Source organism: Aquila chrysaetos, chromosome 2 (assembly GCF_900496995.4).
Source record: "Aquila chrysaetos chrysaetos chromosome 2, bAquChr1.4, whole genome shotgun sequence".
NCBI lineage: Eukaryota > Metazoa > Chordata > Aves > Accipitriformes > Accipitridae > Aquila > Aquila chrysaetos.
In genome coordinates this window covers 9,006,277-9,028,556 of record NC_044005.1, presented here as the reverse complement: position 1 = coordinate 9,028,556, position 22,280 = coordinate 9,006,277, and the positions used below count along the sequence as shown (strand labels likewise).

Sequence of the window (22,280 nt, the reverse complement as noted above, 5' to 3'; positions counted from 1 at the left end):
AAGAACCCTCCACAAGTGTTGAGACCTTTAATACTGTCAATAAGTATTACAACCTGACTGAATTATTTTAAGATGGAGCATGGGGTGCAACTGCACAGATGAAAATTGTACAAGATTGTATCAATTGGAACAGGATGCTGGACTACTATTTTAAAATTTTTGTTAAAATTTTACTGATTTCTTTGATCTGCATTAAAGTACCTGGACTCTCACCTGCATGTTTATATTTTGGATAGGCTACAAAATGTTATTTAAAAATCTTTACAACAGTGAACTGGAAAGGATGACTCGGGTCTTGGCACCAAAGACCTGATATTTTCTGTGCCACAGAGAAGTTTGGGTGACAGTGTAACAGAGCTGAGGACAGCTGATCAGAGGTTGTGGAGTCCTACACTTGGTTCACTTCAGTGCCAGGGACTGAACTGGGGTCAACGAGCTCGTTCGTTACAAGTGCTTGCTTGTCCACATGTTGCTTCTGGCAGGTGTGTCCAAACTGCTGGAATTTCTTCCTCTTTGTGTCAGTAGGCATTGCCTCCCCTCCCCAGCTCCCTCTTAAACCAGTAGTTTATCTGATTTTATCATTTTAGATATGGTCCCTAACTGAACAACTTTTCCATGTGTTTAATTAAAAGACTGCTGCTCATGTATCTTCTTTTTGGGTCTTCACAGTTCCACTAGGTACTGGAAAACAAAAACTATGCATGTCATGGAGCAGTTGGTATTTTCTGATAGCTCAAGAAAATTTCTCCTCTGCCTTGCATCTCCCTATGGCTTTTAGTCCCTCTGTGCAATTTTTCTTGTTCTGTCCTTCAAGATGTCCATGTTCAATGTGCTTCAGTTTTCTAAATAGTGGAAACAATGTGCAGTGTTGCTTCTTGCTTTAGTTCAGATCTCTCCTGGAGGTTACGGTCTCTACATGCACATTCATATGGAAAACAGAGCCATGGAGATCTCTGTAGATAGAGAACCCTGATACCTAGGCATTTCTGCATCTGTCTCCAGTTGTACTTTTGTTCCAGTTGCTTAGCTCACTGTCGACCTTTCCTCTTTTTGTCTTCCCTGATGGAAAATATTTACATACTTTCTGTGCATGACATGACTTCAGAACAATCTGCAGCCCACTGTGCCATTCTAATATTTTTCTGAAGCTGACAAAGCACTTTAAGATTTTCCTCTTGACCTTTGTGCACTAGTCCAAAATGAGGCTTAGCGCAGAGTTCACTACATCATCCAAGTGTCTTTGTAGAAATTAGTCTATGCCTCACTGTCCTTTCACTCTCTCGGGAAGAAAAGGATTTACCCAGACAGAAGAAACTGCTTTGTGACTTCTGTAGTTCTGCAGGTAACCTTTTTCGGGGGTTTCATCATCAAGTCTGATTTCATGAATCTACCATAAGATAATGTCTCAAGGTCTGATTGTCTCTGCTGGTATGTTATCTTTCCCTAACTGCTGTTCAGCTGCTCTGGCAACTTCTAGCTAGATGTTATTTGGCTAAGCATTTGGTTCTGAAAATCATTGATTGTTTTCCTTCAATCTATTATTTGTGCAAATGTCCTATCGGTACTCAACCCATTTCATCCTACCCATATTCCTTTTAAAGATGCAAAATCATCCCTGGCCCAAATGGTGCAGACTTTAAGCTGGACTTCTAGCTGATAATGCTTGCAGTTCCAAATGCCTTGTTCCACTTGGATTCCTCCATGCATGAGGACTTTTCATTGATCTAGTTTTGCCCATTTGTCTTCCAGTCTCTTGGGTTTCCAGGTAGAGAGTGTTCTCCAATATTGAGAACTTCTTTAATGGTGATCCAGTTCTCTTTTACATCTGAGGTGGTTTACTGAACAGGCAGCAAGTGAGGATGATAGCAATGTGCAGTTGAAAGTTCCACATCCTTAAAGTCCTGGCAGACTCTGTTAATCCTTATCCAGTCTTTTCAGTGCCTTCAGGTTGTACCTGACTGGCCTTTGCATCTCACCCTTCTCACGGGTTGACTCAAATGGTGCTTGACAGCTGCTGAAGGCAAGACAAGACTATGACCTGAAAAGCCACCTCATCTGAGGAACCTCCACCACTGAGAATCTGCATTCACTCAACATCTTATTCAGCAAGACAAAGTCTTGTCAACAGCATCTGAAATTAATTTTTTGTGCCGCCACTGCCTTTATTTTTAATTCGGCTTGTGTTTGGACCTCTTTGCTAACTGAAACCCAGGGCCAGAATGGCATTGCCTTGTTGGAATTTAGATAACTCATGGTCTATATAACTCCGATCAATAGGGATGAAGAATGATAGGAACTGCTGAATCCAGTAGCTTGACAAGGGAAACTGCCACATTGCCACGTCCCCAGGTCCAGTAGCAAGTCTGAGCGTGTATTGTTATTAGGCACATACACACACAATACCTGTATCCACAGTCAGCCAAATAGATCAGCATAGATGGAAAATATAGCACTCTGATGAACACAAGCAGTGGAAAATATATGCATTTATACAATATGGATCCTTCCAATAGCTGGGTTTAGACACTCAGTCTGTCAAATAGTTGGCCTGTGGATTCCCATATCTCCCCAGCTGATGGTCTCTGGGTCTGTAGCCTCACCCCAATTGCTGGTACTCAGCCCCTCTCCCCAATGAATGGTCACAGAAACACACATGTGCTATGGATCCCTCCAGTAACTGGCTTTAGAAAGTCAATGTTATCCAGTAGCTGGTCCCTGGATCCTCCGTTCTGCCAGGTACCTTTTCACAAACTCTCTTGTGCATGTGCACACACACACACACAAACAGTCTCTGGCAGCTGGTCCAAAAATATCCCCCTACCAGTAGCTGACACCCAGATCCTCTAGTCTTTCTAGTAGGTGGCTTGAAATGCCTGGTCCCTCCAAGTGAACTGAAAAGCCTTTCCTCTTGACTTAACCTGCTGGGTGTCATGCCCAGACCACAGGCTGATCATTCTCCTTTGATAGCCCTGAGAGTAGCCTAGTCAGTGTACTTGTCCCTAGTTAGGTTCTTGGGATTCTTTCACCTTCATCGTTCCTCTGCTTCTTTGTCTTCACGCACTTTATGAAGCCTTTAATCACATACCCTAATGAAGAAGAACCAGAGTCTGTGACTAGGGCAAGAAGTCTTCAGGCAACACGCCAAAAAGACTTCATAAATGTGGTAATGTCAAGATAGTAGTGGGACTGAAACCAAATGAGACAACTTGTTATGCTTTAAGACTCCATGGTCTCTATGTTTGCAATAATAAATGTTGTTCTGGTATAGATTTATGTTAGTACAGGCATTTTCATATCTATGAAAATTCAACCTTTGAGTATCATATGTCAGTAAAAGTGTTGATGACCAGCACAAAAAATTAACTTCTAAAAGATTTAGAGGACAATTTAGTTGTGATATTAGAAATGTTAAGTGCTGGAGGATTCCAGTCTAAGGATCTCTTCAGTAACTTCAATTTTTAAATATCTTGATTTTTAATTTGGTACAATCTTGCTCATTAGTTGCACATCCTGCCAAGGATTATTTGTAAATCAGTAAACATAGTCCTTGTTATAGAATAAGCTAAAGGGGTGAGGGAAGTAGAAGCCATGTCTGAATGTTTTAGCAAATCCCCATGCCATGTTTTTGGAGATGCTTTTCGACTCTTTCCGTGGTGGCTATGCAAGAACGGATAACAATGATCCCACCAATAACACTGACAGAGAATTGGAGAATGTTTGGTGGTGTCAGAATGAACAATAAATTAAGTCTAGGAATTTAAAGTACTGCTCTTTGTAACAGAAATAGCATTCTGCATGCAGAACTCCAAACAGGGGGCTTGCTCCTTCTAGTTGTAGATATCTGAATTTGCTTTGGGGAAACTCCTGCTGGCTTAATAGGAGAAAATAGGTTGCATCTCGGTAGGTCCCTAGCTGAACACCCAGCTAGCAGTGAGGCCCAGCTGTGCTTCTGGCTGAGGTATTTACTCTGCATCTTGGCCCAGACTTTCAGAAGTCTTTTCTTCCCCCAGTTTACATCTCAAACAGAATTTAAGAACAGAATTTACAAACAGCTATCTTTATTTGCATTTAAAGACCTGATTTATCTCTTTTTGATGTCAATGGGAATTTTCCCATGGACTTTTAAAGTGAGTTAACTGTAGCTCAAAAATAAACATTTTTAAACTTTATTTTTTGTTTAGTAGAATAAACAAAAGCCTCAGCTGAAGTCAGTGGAAACAAAGTTAAGTCAATGCTGAATGCTCTAGAAATTCTGAAACTTGATGTTCAATATTAGAACATCCAATATTAAAGGGTTTTTCCCCCTTCTCACCCAAAAATTTGGATTTACGTAATGCAACGTTGAGAGAAAAATACTTGAATGCAATCATGTGCCTCTCGTGTCAGGCTCAAGAAGGGAACGTTGTGGATATCGGATCCTGCGTAGCCATCGTAATTCAGAAGATCAGGTGCATTGCATTGGCAAAGCCAAGAAATACAATGAGACGGCAACCCGCGTAAAAGAGATCCTGCTCAGCACAGTCAGTCCGGAGCAGTTTGTTTTAACACTACTTGAAGCGGAGCCTCCCAATGTGTTGGTGAGTCGTCCCAGCAAACCATTCACGGAGGCCTCCATGATGATGTCCCTGACAAAACTGGCAGACAAAGAGCTGGTTCACATGATTGGTTGGGCCAAAAAAATTCCTGGTAAGAATTTCAATCTTGTTTTTGTTTATTTTAGTCAATGCTTTTACCATCAATGTATCATTCTCTACCCTGAAGTAATAGCACAGCACAGTAAATGTATGTTATGAAAGTCTTAGTACTTTATCCTGTAAAGTAATAGACAATTTATTGTCTCAGTAATTCACCTGGATGTATTTTGATTTAGACAACAACCTAGCCCATAATTTTCTATCTGTTGTTAGTCAAATAATACTTGTTCATTTTGCTAAAAAGCATAGTTGGTGTTGCATGTAATTTCTGCCTCATCAGCTATAAATACCCAATTAATCTGATTTAGAAGGTTCTTTAAAAGGGTATTAACTAGATTGCTATAAAAAAGAAATTAAAACCAAATTATTTCCTTGAATCTTGATAGAAGGTTTCTAATACAGTTGAAAGCTGAAGTGTGTCCGAACACTGAGTGTCTGCAATTGCTTCATTTGACATAGGTGCTACACAAGAGCATCAGATTGCAAAGTGGTGCACAGTATTGATCTCAAAATTATTGTGCGCTCTCCTTCGAAACAAAAATCAATAAGGATGCTTTTGGTTGTTGGCAACACAAAGAACATGCACTGAAGTACAACTACATGTGTTATTGCCTTGAATGTCTCAAATGTGACCCCAGTATTGTGGCAATGTACCATTTTACTTCTTACAAACTAGAAGTGGTGAGCATTTGCAATTCCTTCTCCATGAAGCGCCCACAATTGAAACAGTCAGAATAAAGAATAAAAGCAGCCAGCACACAGAGAAGATAGTTGGTAAAGCTGTGCAGAAAACTTGCTGGCTGGCATACACTAAACTGCAGACTGTGGCTAAACTGCAGACTGTGGCCCTTTAGTGAGAGCTAAGGTGACCAACTAGTAATAGTGAGCTGAAAGCAGCATTGAATAATTGATAGACATATAGCAGCATGGGGCTAAATCCTTAACTTCAGAGATAGTGCTCTGCTAGAAGTGATTCCTATGGCTGTGTTTACCTTGCATGGCTAATACGTTCTGCAGTGCGTCCGGTAGTCCTAACCCCACATCCATCGGGACTGAGGAGCCAGCACACCATGGCTCCTCTCGGATTTTATGCTGAAGGCAACCAGAGCATGCTGCTGCGTGCCCTGGTCTTGTCATGCTTGTGCACTACGAACAGCACTTGCTGCTGCTTGAATACGCACACAGGAAGACATGACAGTAATCCTTATGTCTAGAAATAAACTGACTGTGTACACAGTACAGGAAACAAGTTTGGTGGAGAATATTTCATATAATCCTTAAACTAAGAATTTAGAAGAAGGGAAGCGTATCTTATTTCAGATCTAGGTGGAGTGGCTGAAGGTGCTACCCAGCTCCAGCTGCTGGACCACATCTGCTAGTTGCAGTTTACAGCCTCCACGGCTCAGCCGCTGTGTCGGAGGGTTCAGGTGTGATGGTTTTAGGGTGTGCAAATCCCGGGTCAGCGGCTGAGCTGCTGGGGAGGAGACGCTCACACAGCACGAGCATCTTAAATCCCGCTAGCCATTTGCAAAGTGATAGTGCTTTTGCCATCAATGTGGAATATTTTAAACTGACAGCCTGAATCCTTAATCCTTATTTTTCCTGATTTAAGAAACTCTGAAAATAACTGTGAAGTAAGTAACCATAAGGGGTGTCTATTGCTATAATTTCTTGTCTAATCATAAAAAACTTGATTAAAAAGTACCATTTCAGAGGACTCAATATAGTTACGTTAATCAGGTAGAAAGTGAATTGTGAAGGAAAACCAGGGAAAGTCTTGGAAAATGACCTCGTTTTAAGCAATATTTGAATGGGAAAAAAAACACCAAACAAACCTTTTCCATTTTCTGATTGTTCTTAATTTCTATTTATTTTTACTATGGTAGTTTTTTTTAAAAAAAAGCAACCACAAACCCAAAACATCACCCAGTTGAGATTAATTTTTTGAATTTTTTAAAAGTTTGGTTTCCAAACCAACCTGAATTTTGACATTGATCACTTTTAGTTTATTTTCAACATATGTCAGAAATAAAACCTTTTTCTTGGCACTAAGAGAACTGTATGAAGAAAACCCGTTGAAGCAATCAACCCCCCTCAAAACAGTTCCTAGGAATGCTGACACTTTATCACATATGTTTGTTTTTTATGATCACTCCTGCAACACAAAACAGAAATAAACACCATTTTAGAACAATGCCAAAAATAGATGTGATGTTTAATACATACCTAATTATAAGTAATATTGATGTATTACGTGGCAGTTAGAGCATTTACTTCAATGTGGATTTTTTTTTTTTTCTCCATTAAAATAACTGTGATGACTAAAGTTCAGGACATAGAATTTCAGTTTTCAAAAATTCTTGCCTGAAGTTAATCATCTAGATCCATGCCTGGTTCCTGGAGGTAAGGTCTTAGAAAAAAAATAGAGTTCTTGACTAATGGCCCAGTGAGCATTAATTTTACTTTCTGTAAAGCTGAATATTTGCTTTTGTGTACCTGGGATAGAAGCCCATTTTCACCTCTAAATTATTACTGTATATTATTTTGACACTCACCAAAAGTGAAAGAAAATCTTTTTATTTTTCCTTATAGAAGCTTATGTTAACAGTAACTTTTTACCTAAATAGGAAAGATAAAAGTTTATATTTTATTTTTTCCTATTTAATATTTAATGACATTCTTTTGCTGTGAGTTTTACTCTGTGACTGTATTTTTGTCTGTACTTTCAGCTTAATGGATTGTATTTTTGTTGTTGCTCAGTAAAATAGGAGCTGACACGTGGATTTTTTTCCTTCTGAATTCCAAGTATTTTAATTCTAAGTTGTCAGATGGCAGAACATAACTTCTGTAATTTCCTTTTACTTTGCTGACCTAGTCTAAAAGAGTTCAAAGTGGTTCATAGCTTAACCTGTACTGCTAACCAATAGGATGTTGTCATATTGAAATTTGGATTCATTATGCAACCTACTGTGTAGCTGGCCAAAGCAGTGTGTCTTTTGCTAGTTACTACACATCCAGCACAAATTTATTCTTGTCTTAGTAATTTATAATTAAATGATTAGGTATAGAGCACATGATTTAAAGGACATGTAGTACAGCCGTAGAAAAATAAGTAGTTTAATGTACTCTGCAGCAAATAAAATAGGACTTCTGACACTGCAATGGAAGCTGTGGTGGTGATGTGCTGTCCTCAATTTTTAAAGCATAAGATTGTTAGGAAAAGGAAAGGTATAGTCCTTCTAATAGCTGTGCTCAATGGTCATAAATCATACTGCTGGTGCTGATAATGTGATTTTAGTAGATGACATCCGGGATTAACCTGGATCTTTACGTATCTGTAGATTGAACGCTGGGACTTGGTCTGACATCTCGCTCAAGTGAGATGATAGTTTTTAATCCCAGTAACTGGTTGTTTATGCTAGAAAAATGAGCACATGCTGGTGTAAATGTTTATTTAAATAAACTTCTGAAATGTCTTTGGGCTGTTGTCTCCCAGGAAACTGCCACCGTCAGTTTGTACTATTCACATTTCCATGATTATTTTCCTAAAGGCACTTTTAAAATTATGAGTGTGTGTCTGGCAGATAATCTGTTGGCTGTGAATTCTGTAGTAAATTCTGTGACAGCAAAATCCAGGAGGGAAGGTACTGCTCATAGGCTCCTGTTTACCCTTCTTATAAAATAAGGAGCAAGGCTATCGATTTTGAAAGGCAGCACTTTTAGCGATGATAAGAGAGAGTGTGCATTACCCAGTTTATGTCAACTCAGGGCTGTCACCAACTATCTTCCAGCCTAGTAGTTTAATAAGGTTAAAATACCTGGAGCATTTGTATAAATTACTGACAGATTCTTTGACAGTGCAAACGTACTGTGTGTATTTTAAGACCTCAGACAACTAGCAAGAACTACAGGAAACCTGTCTCCTATGGCCAGGCTATAACGTTTTTTTACTATGCAGAGTTGTACATGCCAGCTTGTCTAAAAATAAAGCACCTTTGCTAAAAGACCTATCTAAAGCAGCTCTGCTTTGACAACTGTGGCCTGATCTTGGTTTTGACCACTGAACTGGTCTTCATCATATCTGTGTTTTACTCCTTGACTGAGCAGTCTGCATTCCCACTTGCGTTTTGATAGTTTACACTTCTGGTCTTTTGGTTTGGGGTGTGTAAATTTTACTTCTCTTTATTTGGCTTCTATGTGTCTTTTTTCCCCAGTCTTTTTTGCAGGGGAAGGGAAAGGGAGGGCAATGACTCTCTCTCCCTTCTGGCTGTGCTGCAATGCTATCTGATGCCTTGCTGTAAGTTCTGGAGAGAACTAAATGCTGGAACAGCTTTATGTACAATCACATTAATTCTGTTCTTGCTTCTGAGATGCTGTGTGTGGAGGCAATGGGGACACTACTACCTTCACCAACTACCCTTGTCTTTTTTCTTTTTCTGGTTTATTGCAATTTTGGGGAAGGAGGCAGCAGGAAAGGCATGGGATGGGGTCAACACACATAATTTACAAAGGTGATGATAACACAGAGGCACCAAGATGTGGGTTCTTGTTACCCAGCAAACCCAGAAACATGCCTGTCTTATGAGATTTAAAAAAAAACCCTGCAAGCAACAGCCATATGCATTCTGGGGAAAGAACAGACTATTTTCTTAGGAGTCCTCTGCAGTGCAATGCAGTAATCTCTGACAAATATGAGTTTCCCAAGTGGTTCCCTGGTGGCTCTCAGAAGGCTGTAGGACTGTCATCTAAAGAAGTGGCCAAGCATAAGGCAGGTCCTCTGCAGTCACTTGAGATTCACCAGCTGTATGGGAGTAATTGCCCTTGAACATCACTCTGCTTTATTTCAAATGTTTTGTGGAAGATCTGACAATGATAATAACAAATATTTATGTTCCTATTTGAGATGGCAGCATGGTCCTTCCGGTGTCAGTGCTCCCTTTTCTGGCTTTCTTCACAACCCATAATTCTTTCTGTTTCTTTTTGTTTCTCACATACTCAGTCATCTTTATCAAAACAGAGAAATAAACACATTGATATATTTTATGCTACTTTCATCATTTTAGGCTTCATTGATCTCAGCCTTTATGACCAAGTAAGACTCTTGGAGAGCTGCTGGATGGAAGTTTTAATGGTTGGTTTGATGTGGAGATCAATTGACCATCCTGGGAAACTAATTTTTGCACCAGACCTTGTACTAGACAGGTAAGAGAAATAAACCTCTTGAGAACACTTCATATTAGCATGTTTGGAGGTGGGGTGAATGGTAAGAGGAAGAGGATTAAGTATGAGAGATTCTATTAATAGTTAGTATCTAACAATATCCTTTACTTGTAACAATAATGCCTTGAGGTTCCATGTCCTTATAAGGGCTTAAGGAATGCTAAGCATAAACGGTATTGTTGAACTTGCCAGTTCCTTAATTCCTGTAGCACATGACAATATGAAGTTTCTCTTTCACATCTTTTGTTGGTTTTGTTCCTTTTGGTCTGGGTCCCTAGATGCTGAAACTGTAGACACATCAATACAATGCACTACATTACGTTGTTAATCAATTTCTTCCAGCTGATAGATTTTCTCCCCCCATCCCTCAAAAAAAAGCAGACATAGTGTCAGGCCATATTTTATATACCTGTTTGTCTTCCTTCCCCTAGTACAGACTTCATAAATAGCTATAATAATGAACATTGCAGCACTAGTCAAAAGGGATTAAAAAAACTCCTAGCTTGCTTTTTAATACTGAAAGTATTTTTTCAAGGTAAAGCAGGATATTTGCAAGATTAAAAATTATTTCTCCATTTCATGTACCAGCAGGGAAGAATATGGATTAGTAAGGGTGTTTTTCTACAGGACCTTAGAAGGATTTGACCTGGGCTTCCCATTGGTAAAAAGTCAGGGAAACAATCTACTTTCTTGGCTAGGTTTAAAATGTCTCTTAACCTTTTCAACCTGGGGAAATTCAGATCTGTACCAGTTCTGTGGCTTGAGCTCAGTAATAATCATCATCATAGATACAGAAATCAAAATGGGTTAGTAAGAGAAACAAATTTAATTTATGAAAGATATGAAATAAATTATTATTTGCTCATATAATTTCAAAACAAGGACATGCTGTGTTGTTCAATGCAATTATAAGAAATTGCTGAAAGTGTATGATACATTTCGTTCCTAGAGAGCTAATATGTGCTGAATAGAGTGAGCTTATTTGATGCATTCCTTCATCTCCACAAGACACAGCAGAGTAGGAGCGAGCAAGTATCTGGGCATGCTGTAATTTTATTTTTTTTAAGAGAAGAATATATGAAACGGGTCTGTAACTTGATTGTTTTTATCTTAGCTGAACTTCAGATGCATCCCCTACATAATCTTTGTAGACAAGTACTCCTCTGATGCTTGTGTCTTTGTTTTGAAACTGGCAGCTGCCTGTCGTTCTCCAAAGCTTAAAATTCTCCTTTGCTATGAGGAACATGGGAAACTGGGCAATATTCAGGCAGCTGCCTTTCTGCAGGCAGTACCAGGCTGCACCTGGTTAGTGTTATCTGCCTGTGACTGCATCATAGCCTGAAGGCTCAGCTCTTTCCTCTGAGGGATCCAGTAGAGGAGTAAAGTTCTTTAATTCTCCTGCACTGCTATGCTTAAGTCTGTCTCATCTTAAAAACATGACGGAGGAAAAACAGTTCATATTACAGCCAGTATAGAAAGCATCTCTTTGAATACTGTGTCATAGAGCTTAATGACTTCTTTAAGTCCAGTACATGTGAAAAAAACCTAACGAAAAACCAGCAACTGTAACTTCAGTGGTTTGAAATTTGCTGCTGCTTAATTTTAAACCCATTGGAATGGCTTAGGGTTGTTTGGGGGTTTTTAGATGAGAGGATGGGACCATTTCTAATATCCAAAATGGAGAAAGTTGCATTCAGTAAACACTTGCAAACATAAAAGTAATCACAAAACCACCACCACCACAAAAAAAAAATCTATTTACATTTAAACACCTTCACAGAAAAAGGTGCTGGGGAATGGGGAGAGAGGTTGTTTTATCTTTAAAAATGTCTTATTGTTCCAAGAAACTTATTTTAGGGGGTCTTTCTTATTCACTAAGTCCTGAGGCCTCTGTCAGGTACAAATAGTGATGTCACCGGTTGTGGTATTAACTCCTTGTGAAACAAATCTGGAAGATGATTCAAGGTGGTACTGTGCCCTGCACTACAGTTTCAAACTGATTATCCAGAATTATACTGGCTGCGACATTAAAGCCTCTTACAGAAATTTGGTCATACTTACCTGCAGTCAATCCTGCATGCGCTTTAAAGAGAAAATCAGTTTCTTAGAGATGCTGACCTTTTATACCAGTGTAATTTTCAATTTAGATTTCATGATAGTACCTTTTGAATTCTCCCAAGGATGAGATGGATAGGCCTTTTGCAGCCTCCTTTGTGCTTTGACTTTTATCTAGCTGAGTCAGAGTTCCTTAATTCTACTTTTTCAGTAACATTTTAAATGTGTTTCCATAGGGATGAGGGGAAATGCGTAGAGGGAATTTTGGAGATCTTTGATATGCTCCTGGCCATGACCTCAAGGTTCCGAGAGCTGAAACTCCAGCACAAGGAGTATCTGTGTGTCAAGGCAATGATCCTCCTCAATTCCAGTGAGTATGTGGTTGACTCTGACACCAAATTGTACTTTTTATTTTGAGGGTGGCTGGGAAATCAGCCTCTAAAAATGGCAGAAATGTCAAATGAGATAAAGCCATTGAAAGAGAACACTAAGAAAGGACTTCTGTCAGATTGTAAGGATTTTTGCTCAAGAAACTTCTTGAGCTGTATCATTTGCTGGATTTAGGATCTAGCTCCTGTTGTAAGAACTGCATGAAAGACCGAAAGTCTGAAAGCTTCTCACAAAGTGGGGCTCATGGCCCAGGGTGTGAGTATGTCCTTTTCAATGAGAACTTTTGCTCGTATCTCCGTGGATCCTGGTCATGTGTAAAGTTGCTGTGCAGTTCTACAGACCTGTACTTAGTTCTTAATTCTAGTAAAACTAGTTACTCAACCAAGTGATGATTAATTGGGCTTAAATGTTCCTATTTAATGGTAATTAATTGGTAAAAATGATTGAAAGTACTCAACAGTTCTGCAAGATTAATTTCAGGATAGGAGCTTTGCTTTGCAACCTTTTACGAAAGGCAAATAGGAGTGTGTGTTTGCTAGTTTAGGGTAGTCTGCAGTAAAATAATTTATTCCCCAGAACATTTTGTAATTAACTTTGTTAAAAAAAATCCAACAACAAAATAACAGCTAACTACTTACATCTACTGTTTTCAGCAAGGAGCTGCTGCATAATTCTCAGCCCAGTTCTGAAGGGGAATAGTCCAGCTGTTATCCCACTTGTTTATAGATGGATACCATTCTTTCAGCAGACAATGAAAGCTGTTCTTTTTTCTTAAAAAAACCCAGAACAACCAACTAACCAAAAAGCCCAACAAAAACACCATGTTCATCAGCCATATTTTCTTCAGAGCCTCACATCTCAAAAAACCTCTCCTTTCACCTCTCCCTGCCCTCCTTTCTTGTCAAAGTAACTCTTTTACTCCTAATTTTCAAGGTGTTCTGGAGCTTTGTCCTTCCATAAGTTTCTTTGGGAGGATTTTTTTTTTTTTTTTGGCCCAGGTCTCTTCTGCTCTATAAATAATGTTATTGTGTGTTTCCAGACCTTCCTAGTGGTGATTTCTTCTCTTCCCTCTTCATATCCCCAATCCCCTCTTTTTGCTTTTGCTGACTTTTAAGGTTTCTCACTGTAGGCAAGTGCTGTATTATGGCACCCTTAGTGAGCTGTAGGGACACGGTGGCAGGCTGGGTCTATGAGCAGCGTCTCTCACCATGTTCTCCTCCCTCCCTAGGATATACTCAGAGAAAAAAGGTTTTTTTCAGCAAGGAGGGATTAAAGCAAGCATAATGCTATAATTCATAATAGTTACAAAACTACAAGGTACAGAGTGATTCAAAGGAAAAAATCCCTGGAGAATGGAGAGCATGTTCATTCTCTGGACTGAATGGTCTATGTTCAACATGTTGTCTTGGGAGGATTTGGGAGAGTTACTCAGTTTGCAAATAATGTGGCCGTCAAATTTTGGCAAAGGGATATAAGTCAGAGCTTGGTGTGGCACACGGAGCATTGTTTGTACAGTCTTGAGGTGGGGTGTCAGGTAATGTATCATCTTCCTTAATCCTGTTGAAATATTAAATCAGAAAGAAATCTACAGTCGTAGCTTTTTTTTCTTCCTCGTGAGCAGGAAGTAATTCCTTCTCTTCTCTTGGTTAGGCATGTTTCCCTTGTCAGCAGAAGAACCTGAAAGCAACAGGAAGCTGCATCACCTGCTTAATGTAGTCACCGATGCTTTGGTGTGGGTTATTGCAAAGAGTGGAATCCCCTCGCAGCAGCAGACAACTCGTCTGGCCAATTTGTTGATGCTCCTCTCTCACATCAGACACGCAAGGTAAATTTTACAGAATGTGTTTAACACGTAAGGTGTTAGTGTTTATTAGAGCAACAAAGCAAGGCTTGAACTCTGGAGCACTCCTGAGGGAATCCTGGTACTGCTCTTCATCTCTGTTCATTGTAAGGATTTCTTTCCCAGCACAACTAAATAGGCAATATACTCAAGTGCTTGCTGGCACTTAAAAACATTGTGTTGATATTAAAATGCTGTCTTAATTGTATTACATTAAATTGTTCGTTATGCATCTGCCTGAAATAATAACACAAATTCAGGCCTTCAAAAAAAAATGCCACCCACCCATCAAAACTCCTCTGTCCAAAATAAAAGTCTCTTTCAAAACTGATCTGCAGTGCAGGTTTTGGTGGAGCAAAGTGTACTTTGGGTGCCATGTTTGTCCCAGGCCAAATTTGCTGTCTTTTATTCGGAACCACAGCATTTTTGCCAAGTGACTCATGCTACAGCAGTGCCACACTCCTGCTTTCCCCATGGGAAGCAGCTCCTCTGCTCCCTGCTGGTTCCTGAACCTTCTTGAGCTGCTCATCTTTGCTTGCAGTACAGCAGACTCAAATGCAGGGCCCTACAAACAGATGCTTTAATTTTCAGGCTGTTTGTCATTTTAAATTATTACCCAGAGACCAGCTATTCATAAAGCTGCCTTATGTCTTGGCTGTGAAGTGTGTGCCCAGGGAAGACAGTCCTGGGACCGGGCTGGAATATGCAAAGGAGAGAAGGGTGTATCTGACTTTGTGTAGGGACACTGGAAGAGGGACAGCCACCTTTGCAACCAGCTTCCTGGGAGAGCGGGTGGCAGCAGCAGGGACCTGACTGTGCCAAAAGGCAGCTTTTAACAGCCAGTTTGTGAACTGGGGGTGAGTTTGAGAGCTAGCCCTACAGAAGCTACAGGACCAGCCAGAGCTGAACCTGACTCCTGGCTCTGATGCACTGCTGTCACCTGGGTTGCCCACTGTGGTTTGACTCTGCATCGCAGGAGCTCTTGTTCTGGCATGGCATGAATAAACATTGTGAATCTTTGCAAAATTTTTATATTTTCTTATTAAAACAGGAGTTTTTATGCTGTGCCTGCCTCAGGCAAAGTCTGGAGGCTACTTGTTGTGACCTCTCCCCCTTACGTTGCTTAGCACTGGTCAATTATACTTTGTTCTGGAAATACTTGATGCTCTCAGCCTTGATTACCAAATGATGCAGGACTCTCAAGAGCTGGGTGTAGGAAGGGGTGCTGTAGTTTCTTCTGTGCCATTAACCTATTTATAACTCTTGAACTGTAGCAGAACCTCAGTTTCCTGGAAGAATTGCCCCCCCTCCCAATTCAATCCAGCAGGCCAGCTCTGTGCTGGCTGTCTGCTGCTATTTCCACTGTGATAAATTTGGTGTTGAGCAAGTGCGCTTAGATTTCAACCTCAAAACCTTAAATGCATCTGAAGTATATGTATGTGCAACTGCAATGGCAACAGTCATCTCCCATTAATCCAAATCATGATACAGCCACAAAGCGTTCAAGCTAACAAGGTGTCATTGTATCTTACCGCATAACAAAAACATTACTTTTAAAGCCTGTAGCCTTCTGCAAGATCTGACACTGGACATGCAGAGAGGAAACAGACTGCTTGAAGTTAGCCAGGTTAGTTTGGCCCTCCTACCAAGAAGGGCCTTCAACCAGGCAGGAGAGGTAGGTAGTCGCTAGAGCTACACATTGTAAATTCCCCTTTTGTATAAAGCTGCAGCTTGTGGGCCTCCCATGTTTACAGCCTCAGAGAGGTTTTCTCTTTGATTTCAATAGGGTCGGTACATCTGCATTATTTTCTGAAGTCAGTTTGTGTGGGGTAAAACAAACCTTGGTTCTCTAAATAGTAAAACACTCAGCTTTAAAGTATTGGGATGTTGTTACTGTTGATAGTGGTAAGTGATCTCAGGGACTACAGCAGCTAAATCCTCTTAACTCCAAATAAAAAAAAGGACTTTCTTGAAGCCATGAGCGTGTTTTCCTTCTCTGCATTGTTGGACCCAAATCGCTGACTTATTTTCTGTTTTCCTTCACAGTAACAAGGGAATGGAGCATCTCCTCAGCATGAAGTGTAAAAATGTGGTCCCAGTGTATGACTTGCTGCTGGAGATGTTGAATGCGCACACTCTCCGAGGGCAAAGGAAGCCCCCAGTCACACATCCCGAATTTGGCCCGTTAGAACAAATGGAGACTGGGGACAGTCTGCAAAACGGGGCAGCCCAGTAATTCTGTTGAAACCTGGAAATGTGAAGTTTGTTCAAAGCTATGGGAGAAAACTCCTGTGATGGGACTGCTGAAGTGTGACCTAGTGCGAGTCCTCATCTCTTCTAGATTTGCACATTGGTATCTCGGGAAAGGCCTGTGGGACGCACACCTCTGTCTGTGTTTCTGACATTATAATAGCTGCACTTTTATAGTGTCTTTTCTGAGACTCTTAAAAAGCACCTTATGAAATTAAGCCTCAGAACAGTACTGCGAGACAGGGAATTACTGCCTCTCCTTTTCAGAGGCAGGTGAGCTGAGACAGAGAGACAAAGGGACTGGTTTAAGATGACAGAAGAAGTCTGTATCTGTATCAGGGCTAGGAGTGAGCACTTAGGTGTCCGTCTCCCAGACCAAGGCTTTTAAGTGCTGACTAGACAATCTCCTTTTTCAGTGTGAGATTGTATGAAATGTAGAGCTGCATTGTTTGGGACAGATCCGCTTACTGGTGTGTGCTAGTCCCTGGGGAATACCTGCTTTGCAGCTGATCTAAAGTACAGTGTAAAGGAGTTTATTCTATTCTTAAATATGCAATGGCTGCAAGGGCCTTAATTTGAAGGCCATTCAGAATAGCTTCTAGGGCCAGTTCAGAGCCTCTTCAGAAATGTTAAACCAAGCTTAAGTTTATATTTTGTGAGCCTGGTCTTAACAGGCTGTTATTATCTGTGCATAATTTTTCAGTGCTTTAAACAATGACCAAATTGCCTGGATATTTCTGTCAATGCTGACCTTTGAAGCGTGGTTTGTCTGTGAGATTAACATGTTGTTTTATATATTTATTAATGATGTTAAATCTATTATAATATTTAGGTACAAGAGATTGCTCTGTGAATATCAAGTGTTTGCATTTGTATATGATCTGCTAATCAGGGGTTGTGAAATCAGCTAGAAACAAACCATCTTCCCTTGCCTTTTGACTTGCTTGTGGAATTATGTCCTGCCCGCCCGAAAGCTCTTGCAGCTGTCTTGCAGGGGGTGAGGCAGGGGACGGGAACCTAAGCCAGGACCTGCTTTTGCCTGCTGCCCTCAGGTTTGCTGCTTGCTTGTTTTCAAAGTGCATGGTACCTTGTGCTGTGGTTTTCCTATCTTGTACAGGATCCCTCAAAGAGCGGGGGGATGATGGTTCTGGCGCTTCCTTTGCTTTGCAAGTGTGATGACTTGTTTGAATTTCACTGACGATGCGGGTTAAACCCTCCTGTTGTGCTGATTTCTGCATGCGTTAAAGCTGCACTGAGAAAAAAACCAGAGGAAATAGCCTGGGCGATGACCTCAGTGAAGAGCAGGATGGCATCATTCATTCTGGCAACTGCCAATATCGCATTTTGATGTGAGCTAGAATTGCAGTCCTTTAAATGGATATATTTAAATATAATACATGCATGTTCTGGGCATTTCAGGTATGGTGAAATGAAATTGGGATCACACCAAAAGTCTATTTTGAGCCTATAAATCTTTTGGATTAGGAACTTCGATTAGTATGCTATTTGCATACTTTGGATATTAGTCAAACCTTTGATCTTGGTGGTTTTTTAAAGCCAAGGACAATATTTTTTTATAGGAGGGGCATAAAGAGTTTTCAGTGAGTTACACAAATCTATTGTCTTGTTTTGATCTTGTACTATACCAGAAGCTGCTGATGGTCTAAATTTTTACTAGCTACCTTTTCATTGTTTTTAAGAAACTGTAATATAGCAGTGCCCTTCTAAATAAGTGTAATATTTACTACAAAAAAGGGAAAAAATGTGAGTACAGTCTGGCATTCATTGGTACTTTCATTTTGAGGGAAGTTTTGCTGTGAAACAGATGTGTTTCAGTGTTTCTTGGGCTTGATCACACTCTGGCTTCAGTGCCTGTTGTATTGGTCTTTCTCTGATTTTCCTTATCCTGTGTAATCTTTTTGTTTAATATAGTTTTTCAAAGAAATGTTTAAGTGATTTTTTTTTGTTTGTTTTGCTTCAGAAGTGCTAAATTTATGTGCAATCTTGAAACAAACCTCTTAAAAAGAAAATGGGAAAGAGTGGGTATGAATTGTAAAATTAACTTTGAAATGGAAATTTGCTCTGGATTAACTCTGTAAAAGGGTGATGCTGCAAATTTGTGCCACATGTTGTGATTCATATACGCTGTTACTAGCACAGTGCAAATAGGAAAATGATGTGATTTTAACAGATACTTTTTGTCTTGTTGAACATAATTTTATTAAAAGTTACTACTAGTGTTTTAAAATGGGCAAAAGCCGATAGCTGTTGACTCTCTGGATTAATGTAGCTGTGTTTGTATTTGGATCAGGAGAAGGTGCACCTCTTTAAACCAGCACAGCTTATAAACAGGGAGCTGTGTGACAAAATGACTGAACAAGGGTGCTGAGAGAGGTGTTGGGTTTATCATGGGTCTGCGTCCCACAGACTCTCTCAGACGCTGCATTCCTGGCGTGGAGCACGTCCATGTCCCTGCCAGGCCTGAGCAGAGCTGCCATGCTCTCAATTTAGATATTGGGGGGGCTTTTCCAGCTTCAGCATGAATGAATTGAGTGCTGAGGAACTGCGAGGGCTGTGACGAGGGGAGGAGACTGGGGCTCGTTTCTTTTTTCCTTCACTGCTCTGCTCTACATCAGCTTCTGCTGCTAAGCCGGGACCTAGCCAGAGGTGGCTGTTTCTGGTTGAAGAAATTATGCTGTGGTTCTCGGATGTTCACAGAGGTAAGCAAACTTGGTTCATGAAGGAGTGCCAGTTGCCATGGATTTAAAAAAAAAAAAAAAAAAAAAAAGAAAGAAAGAAAGAAAGAAAAAGCTGAAACATTTCCTTATGCATGCTGTTAAAAACATGCTGAGATTCTTCTCAAGTCTGGAACTAGAACAAAATGGTAAAACAGCCTTGATTTTTTGAAATGTGGTAAGTCTTAGAGCATTTCAGACAGGTGAAATGCTTTGTCTCCAGGATCGTGAGACCTTTTCCACACTTCCATCTTCTTGCAAATTGCCCATTTTTAGTGCTGTCACGTTGCCAGTCAGAGAGGAGAATATGGGGAAAAAAATGTGTTGGAACATTCTCCCTTGAGACAGGCTGGGTCCTCCTATTAAATGTGTAGCAAACTAAGACAGGTAGCACTTAAAGATTTTTTTTTCTATAAATATACATATTTCCGTAATAATAATATGTTAATTCCTTACTGACTGAATGATAGATCTATACAGGGATCATTGTGATGAAAGGAGAGCATCCTTTCAAGTGCTGGAACTTTTTCTTTTCCTGCTGATGGCCTGTGGAGTATGGAAGACATCTGCTGTATTTGCATCATTAGAGTGGTTTAACAAAGCCTAAAAATGCAGTGAGCCCCAGAAAGTTGCCTCTTGGTCCTATTCGAGCTGTCACCAGTGATCAGACTCTTCCGAGGTAAGAATTTTTGTCTTGTTTGGACTTTATCATAGAATCACAGAATGATTTCGGCTGGAAGGTTGCACCTTCAGGTTCCTTAGCTGGTTTCGAACCTGATCTAGAGTGGGCGGTTCTTTGTTCTCCCAGTCCCTGCCTTTGGAGTCTGGGAATTGGGCAGCGTGGTGGAGCACTTGCTGGTGAAGATTGAGGCAAACAAGCTGTGGAGTACCTGAGCCTCCTCCATGTCAGCTGTAGCCATCAGGGGAGGTAGAGTTTCTTCCATCTTCCTTTGTTGTCCGATGTACCTGAAGAAACCCTTCTTGGTATTTTTCATGTCGCTAGCCAAGTTCAGCTCCAGCTGTGCCTTGGCTTTCCTGATCCCCTCTCTGCACTCACCAGCCATATCCCTATAATCTCCCCAGGAGGTGTATCCCTGCCTCCACTGCCTGTGCATTTTGGTTTTGTGTTTTAGTTTGGTTAAGAGGTCTTGACTTAGCCAAGCTGGCCTCCTGCCTCCCCTGCCCAGCTTCTTGCACATTGGGATTGAGAGCTCTTGCGCCCTGAGAAAAATGTCTTTAAATACCTCCCAGCTCTCGTTTGCTCCTTTGCCTCTGAGGGCAGTTTCCCAAGGGATCCCACACACTAGCACCCTAAACAGCCGAAAGTTTGCCTTCCTGAGGTTTAGGGTCCTGACTCTACTTTTTACCCCTCAAGACTGAGAATTCCACCAGGGCATGATCACTGCAGCCCAGGCTGTCTCCAACCTTAACCTCTCCAGTAAGTTCTTCCGCATTAGTGAGCAACAGGTCCAGCAGTGCCTCTCCTCTGGTCGGGCTCTCCATCACCTGTACTGGGAAGTTGTCCTCAGTGCACTCCAGTAGTTGCCCAGACTGCTTGCAGTTTGCTGTGCCACTTTTCCAGCAGATGTCTGGGGGGTTGAAGTCCCCCCCCCCCCCAGGATCAGGGCCTGCAAATGTAATTTAAATTTCTTGCAGAAGGTCCAAAATACAGATGTATAAATTGGCACAAAAATTTCATGTGGAAGCTCGGCCTGAGCGTGCTGAGTATTGCCAACGGCTGTGGCCATGACTGGTGTCTTGAAAGGCACGATGCTGCTGCCGCCGCCAGGTGCTCCTGATGGCTTTGGAGCCTAATGATACAGAAAGTAAGCCTGAGCTTTTCTCATTAAGCTGGACCCAAATGATTTTGAAAAGCTGGCCCAGAAAGCCTACTTTTGTGCATCTAAGGTTGTCCCTTTGTCGGAATAATAGAAAATAGTTCTGCACTGATGAAATAGCTGCTCTATCCTAAGCTGTGCTTTAACCCACATATATTAGAAATGCAGTTGTGATTATGGGTCTATTTCAAATCTTAGCACCGCGAGCACATGGCAGAGCTAGACGGCACTCTCTCTCCCTTCCCTGCTCTTCCCCACCAAGATAAGTGCCCATGGGAGACAAGTAGCTCTTACCCAAGAGCTAAAGTTAAAAACAAAGTATGGGTTGGCCCAGCTTTGTCTGAGGCGCCTTAAAGTGAGCACAGCCTAAGGGCCTATCACAGGAATTACTGTTTTACAGGGCTGAATACTGATCATACATATATTCAATATATGTATCAATATATTCTGTCCAGCTCTTTGGATGGCAGAGTACCTTATGACCCCACCGTTCCTGGCTGCTGTAAGCAAGCACAGCCAGGGACAGGCACCAGTGTTACAGCTGCTTTTAGTCTCAGCCCAGCTGTAGGCTGCACCACTTTGAACGGTCCGTGGTCCTGTGATCCCTCCATACGCTGAGCTGGAAGTCATGGAAATGCCTTTGCTATCATCACCATTTGTCTCAGAAGAAATTGTTTGACGTTATTTATGTCCTGCCAGATAATGATTCAGAAAAGCAGTTAAGGATGTGGTCGTCTGTTGTGCTGACTCAGTGCCTAAACCAGTACTAAGGACAGTGTTGTGAATGGGAATATGAAAAGCAAGTGGATTGCTAAAGTATGGAAAATAAATATTATTTAGTAATTTTTCACAGTGTTTTACTACCAAACTGAAGTGTGCTGAGTTACATGGCACACTGTTTCATAGGTAAGACTTCATTTTATTTTTGAGCTGGATATTTTTTTAACTCCTTCTATCTTTACATCCTCATGCATTGTTGAGTATCAGTGATTTCAATTTAAGTGCATGAAGAAAACAAGATTGCTATACTATAAAAATGCCAACTTCAGCTGCTACTGCCTCAACAGACAAAAACCTTCTTCCCTCATCAGGATGTCACGTAACTAAGGAGCAGGCATAGCAATTAGCAGGGCTTACTATGTCCATTTTCCACGGAATTTTCTGTTCTGAGTCCTATTATATATGTGGCTTTAGTTTCAACTTTTCACCCTCACTGCAAATCTGTAATGGAGACTAGTTCGTGACTGATGTTGGTGCC

The 22,280-nt window shown here is 40.8% G+C and overlaps 1 protein-coding gene across 5 annotated transcripts in view; it reads left to right on the top strand.

Annotated features, from left to right (window-relative positions):
* The window catches only part of ESR2 (estrogen receptor 2), a 37,720-nt gene extending 19,079 nt beyond the window's left edge, over positions 1 to 18,641 (top strand). For all 5 annotated transcript variants that reach the window (XM_030007308.2, XM_030007307.2, XM_041128090.1 and 2 more), the window contains 5 exons: positions 4,387 to 4,686; positions 9,758 to 9,896; positions 12,206 to 12,339; positions 14,010 to 14,184; positions 16,246 to 18,641. In XM_030007308.2, the coding sequence (XP_029863168.1) occupies positions 4,387 to 4,686; positions 9,758 to 9,896; positions 12,206 to 12,339; positions 14,010 to 14,184; positions 16,246 to 16,435 (938 nt within the window). In that variant the 3' untranslated portion in view covers positions 16,436 to 18,641. The remainder of the gene's footprint in view (positions 1 to 4,386; positions 4,687 to 9,757; positions 9,897 to 12,205; positions 12,340 to 14,009; positions 14,185 to 16,245) is intronic.
* The last annotated feature ends 3,639 nt before the right edge of the window (positions 18,642 to 22,280 follow it).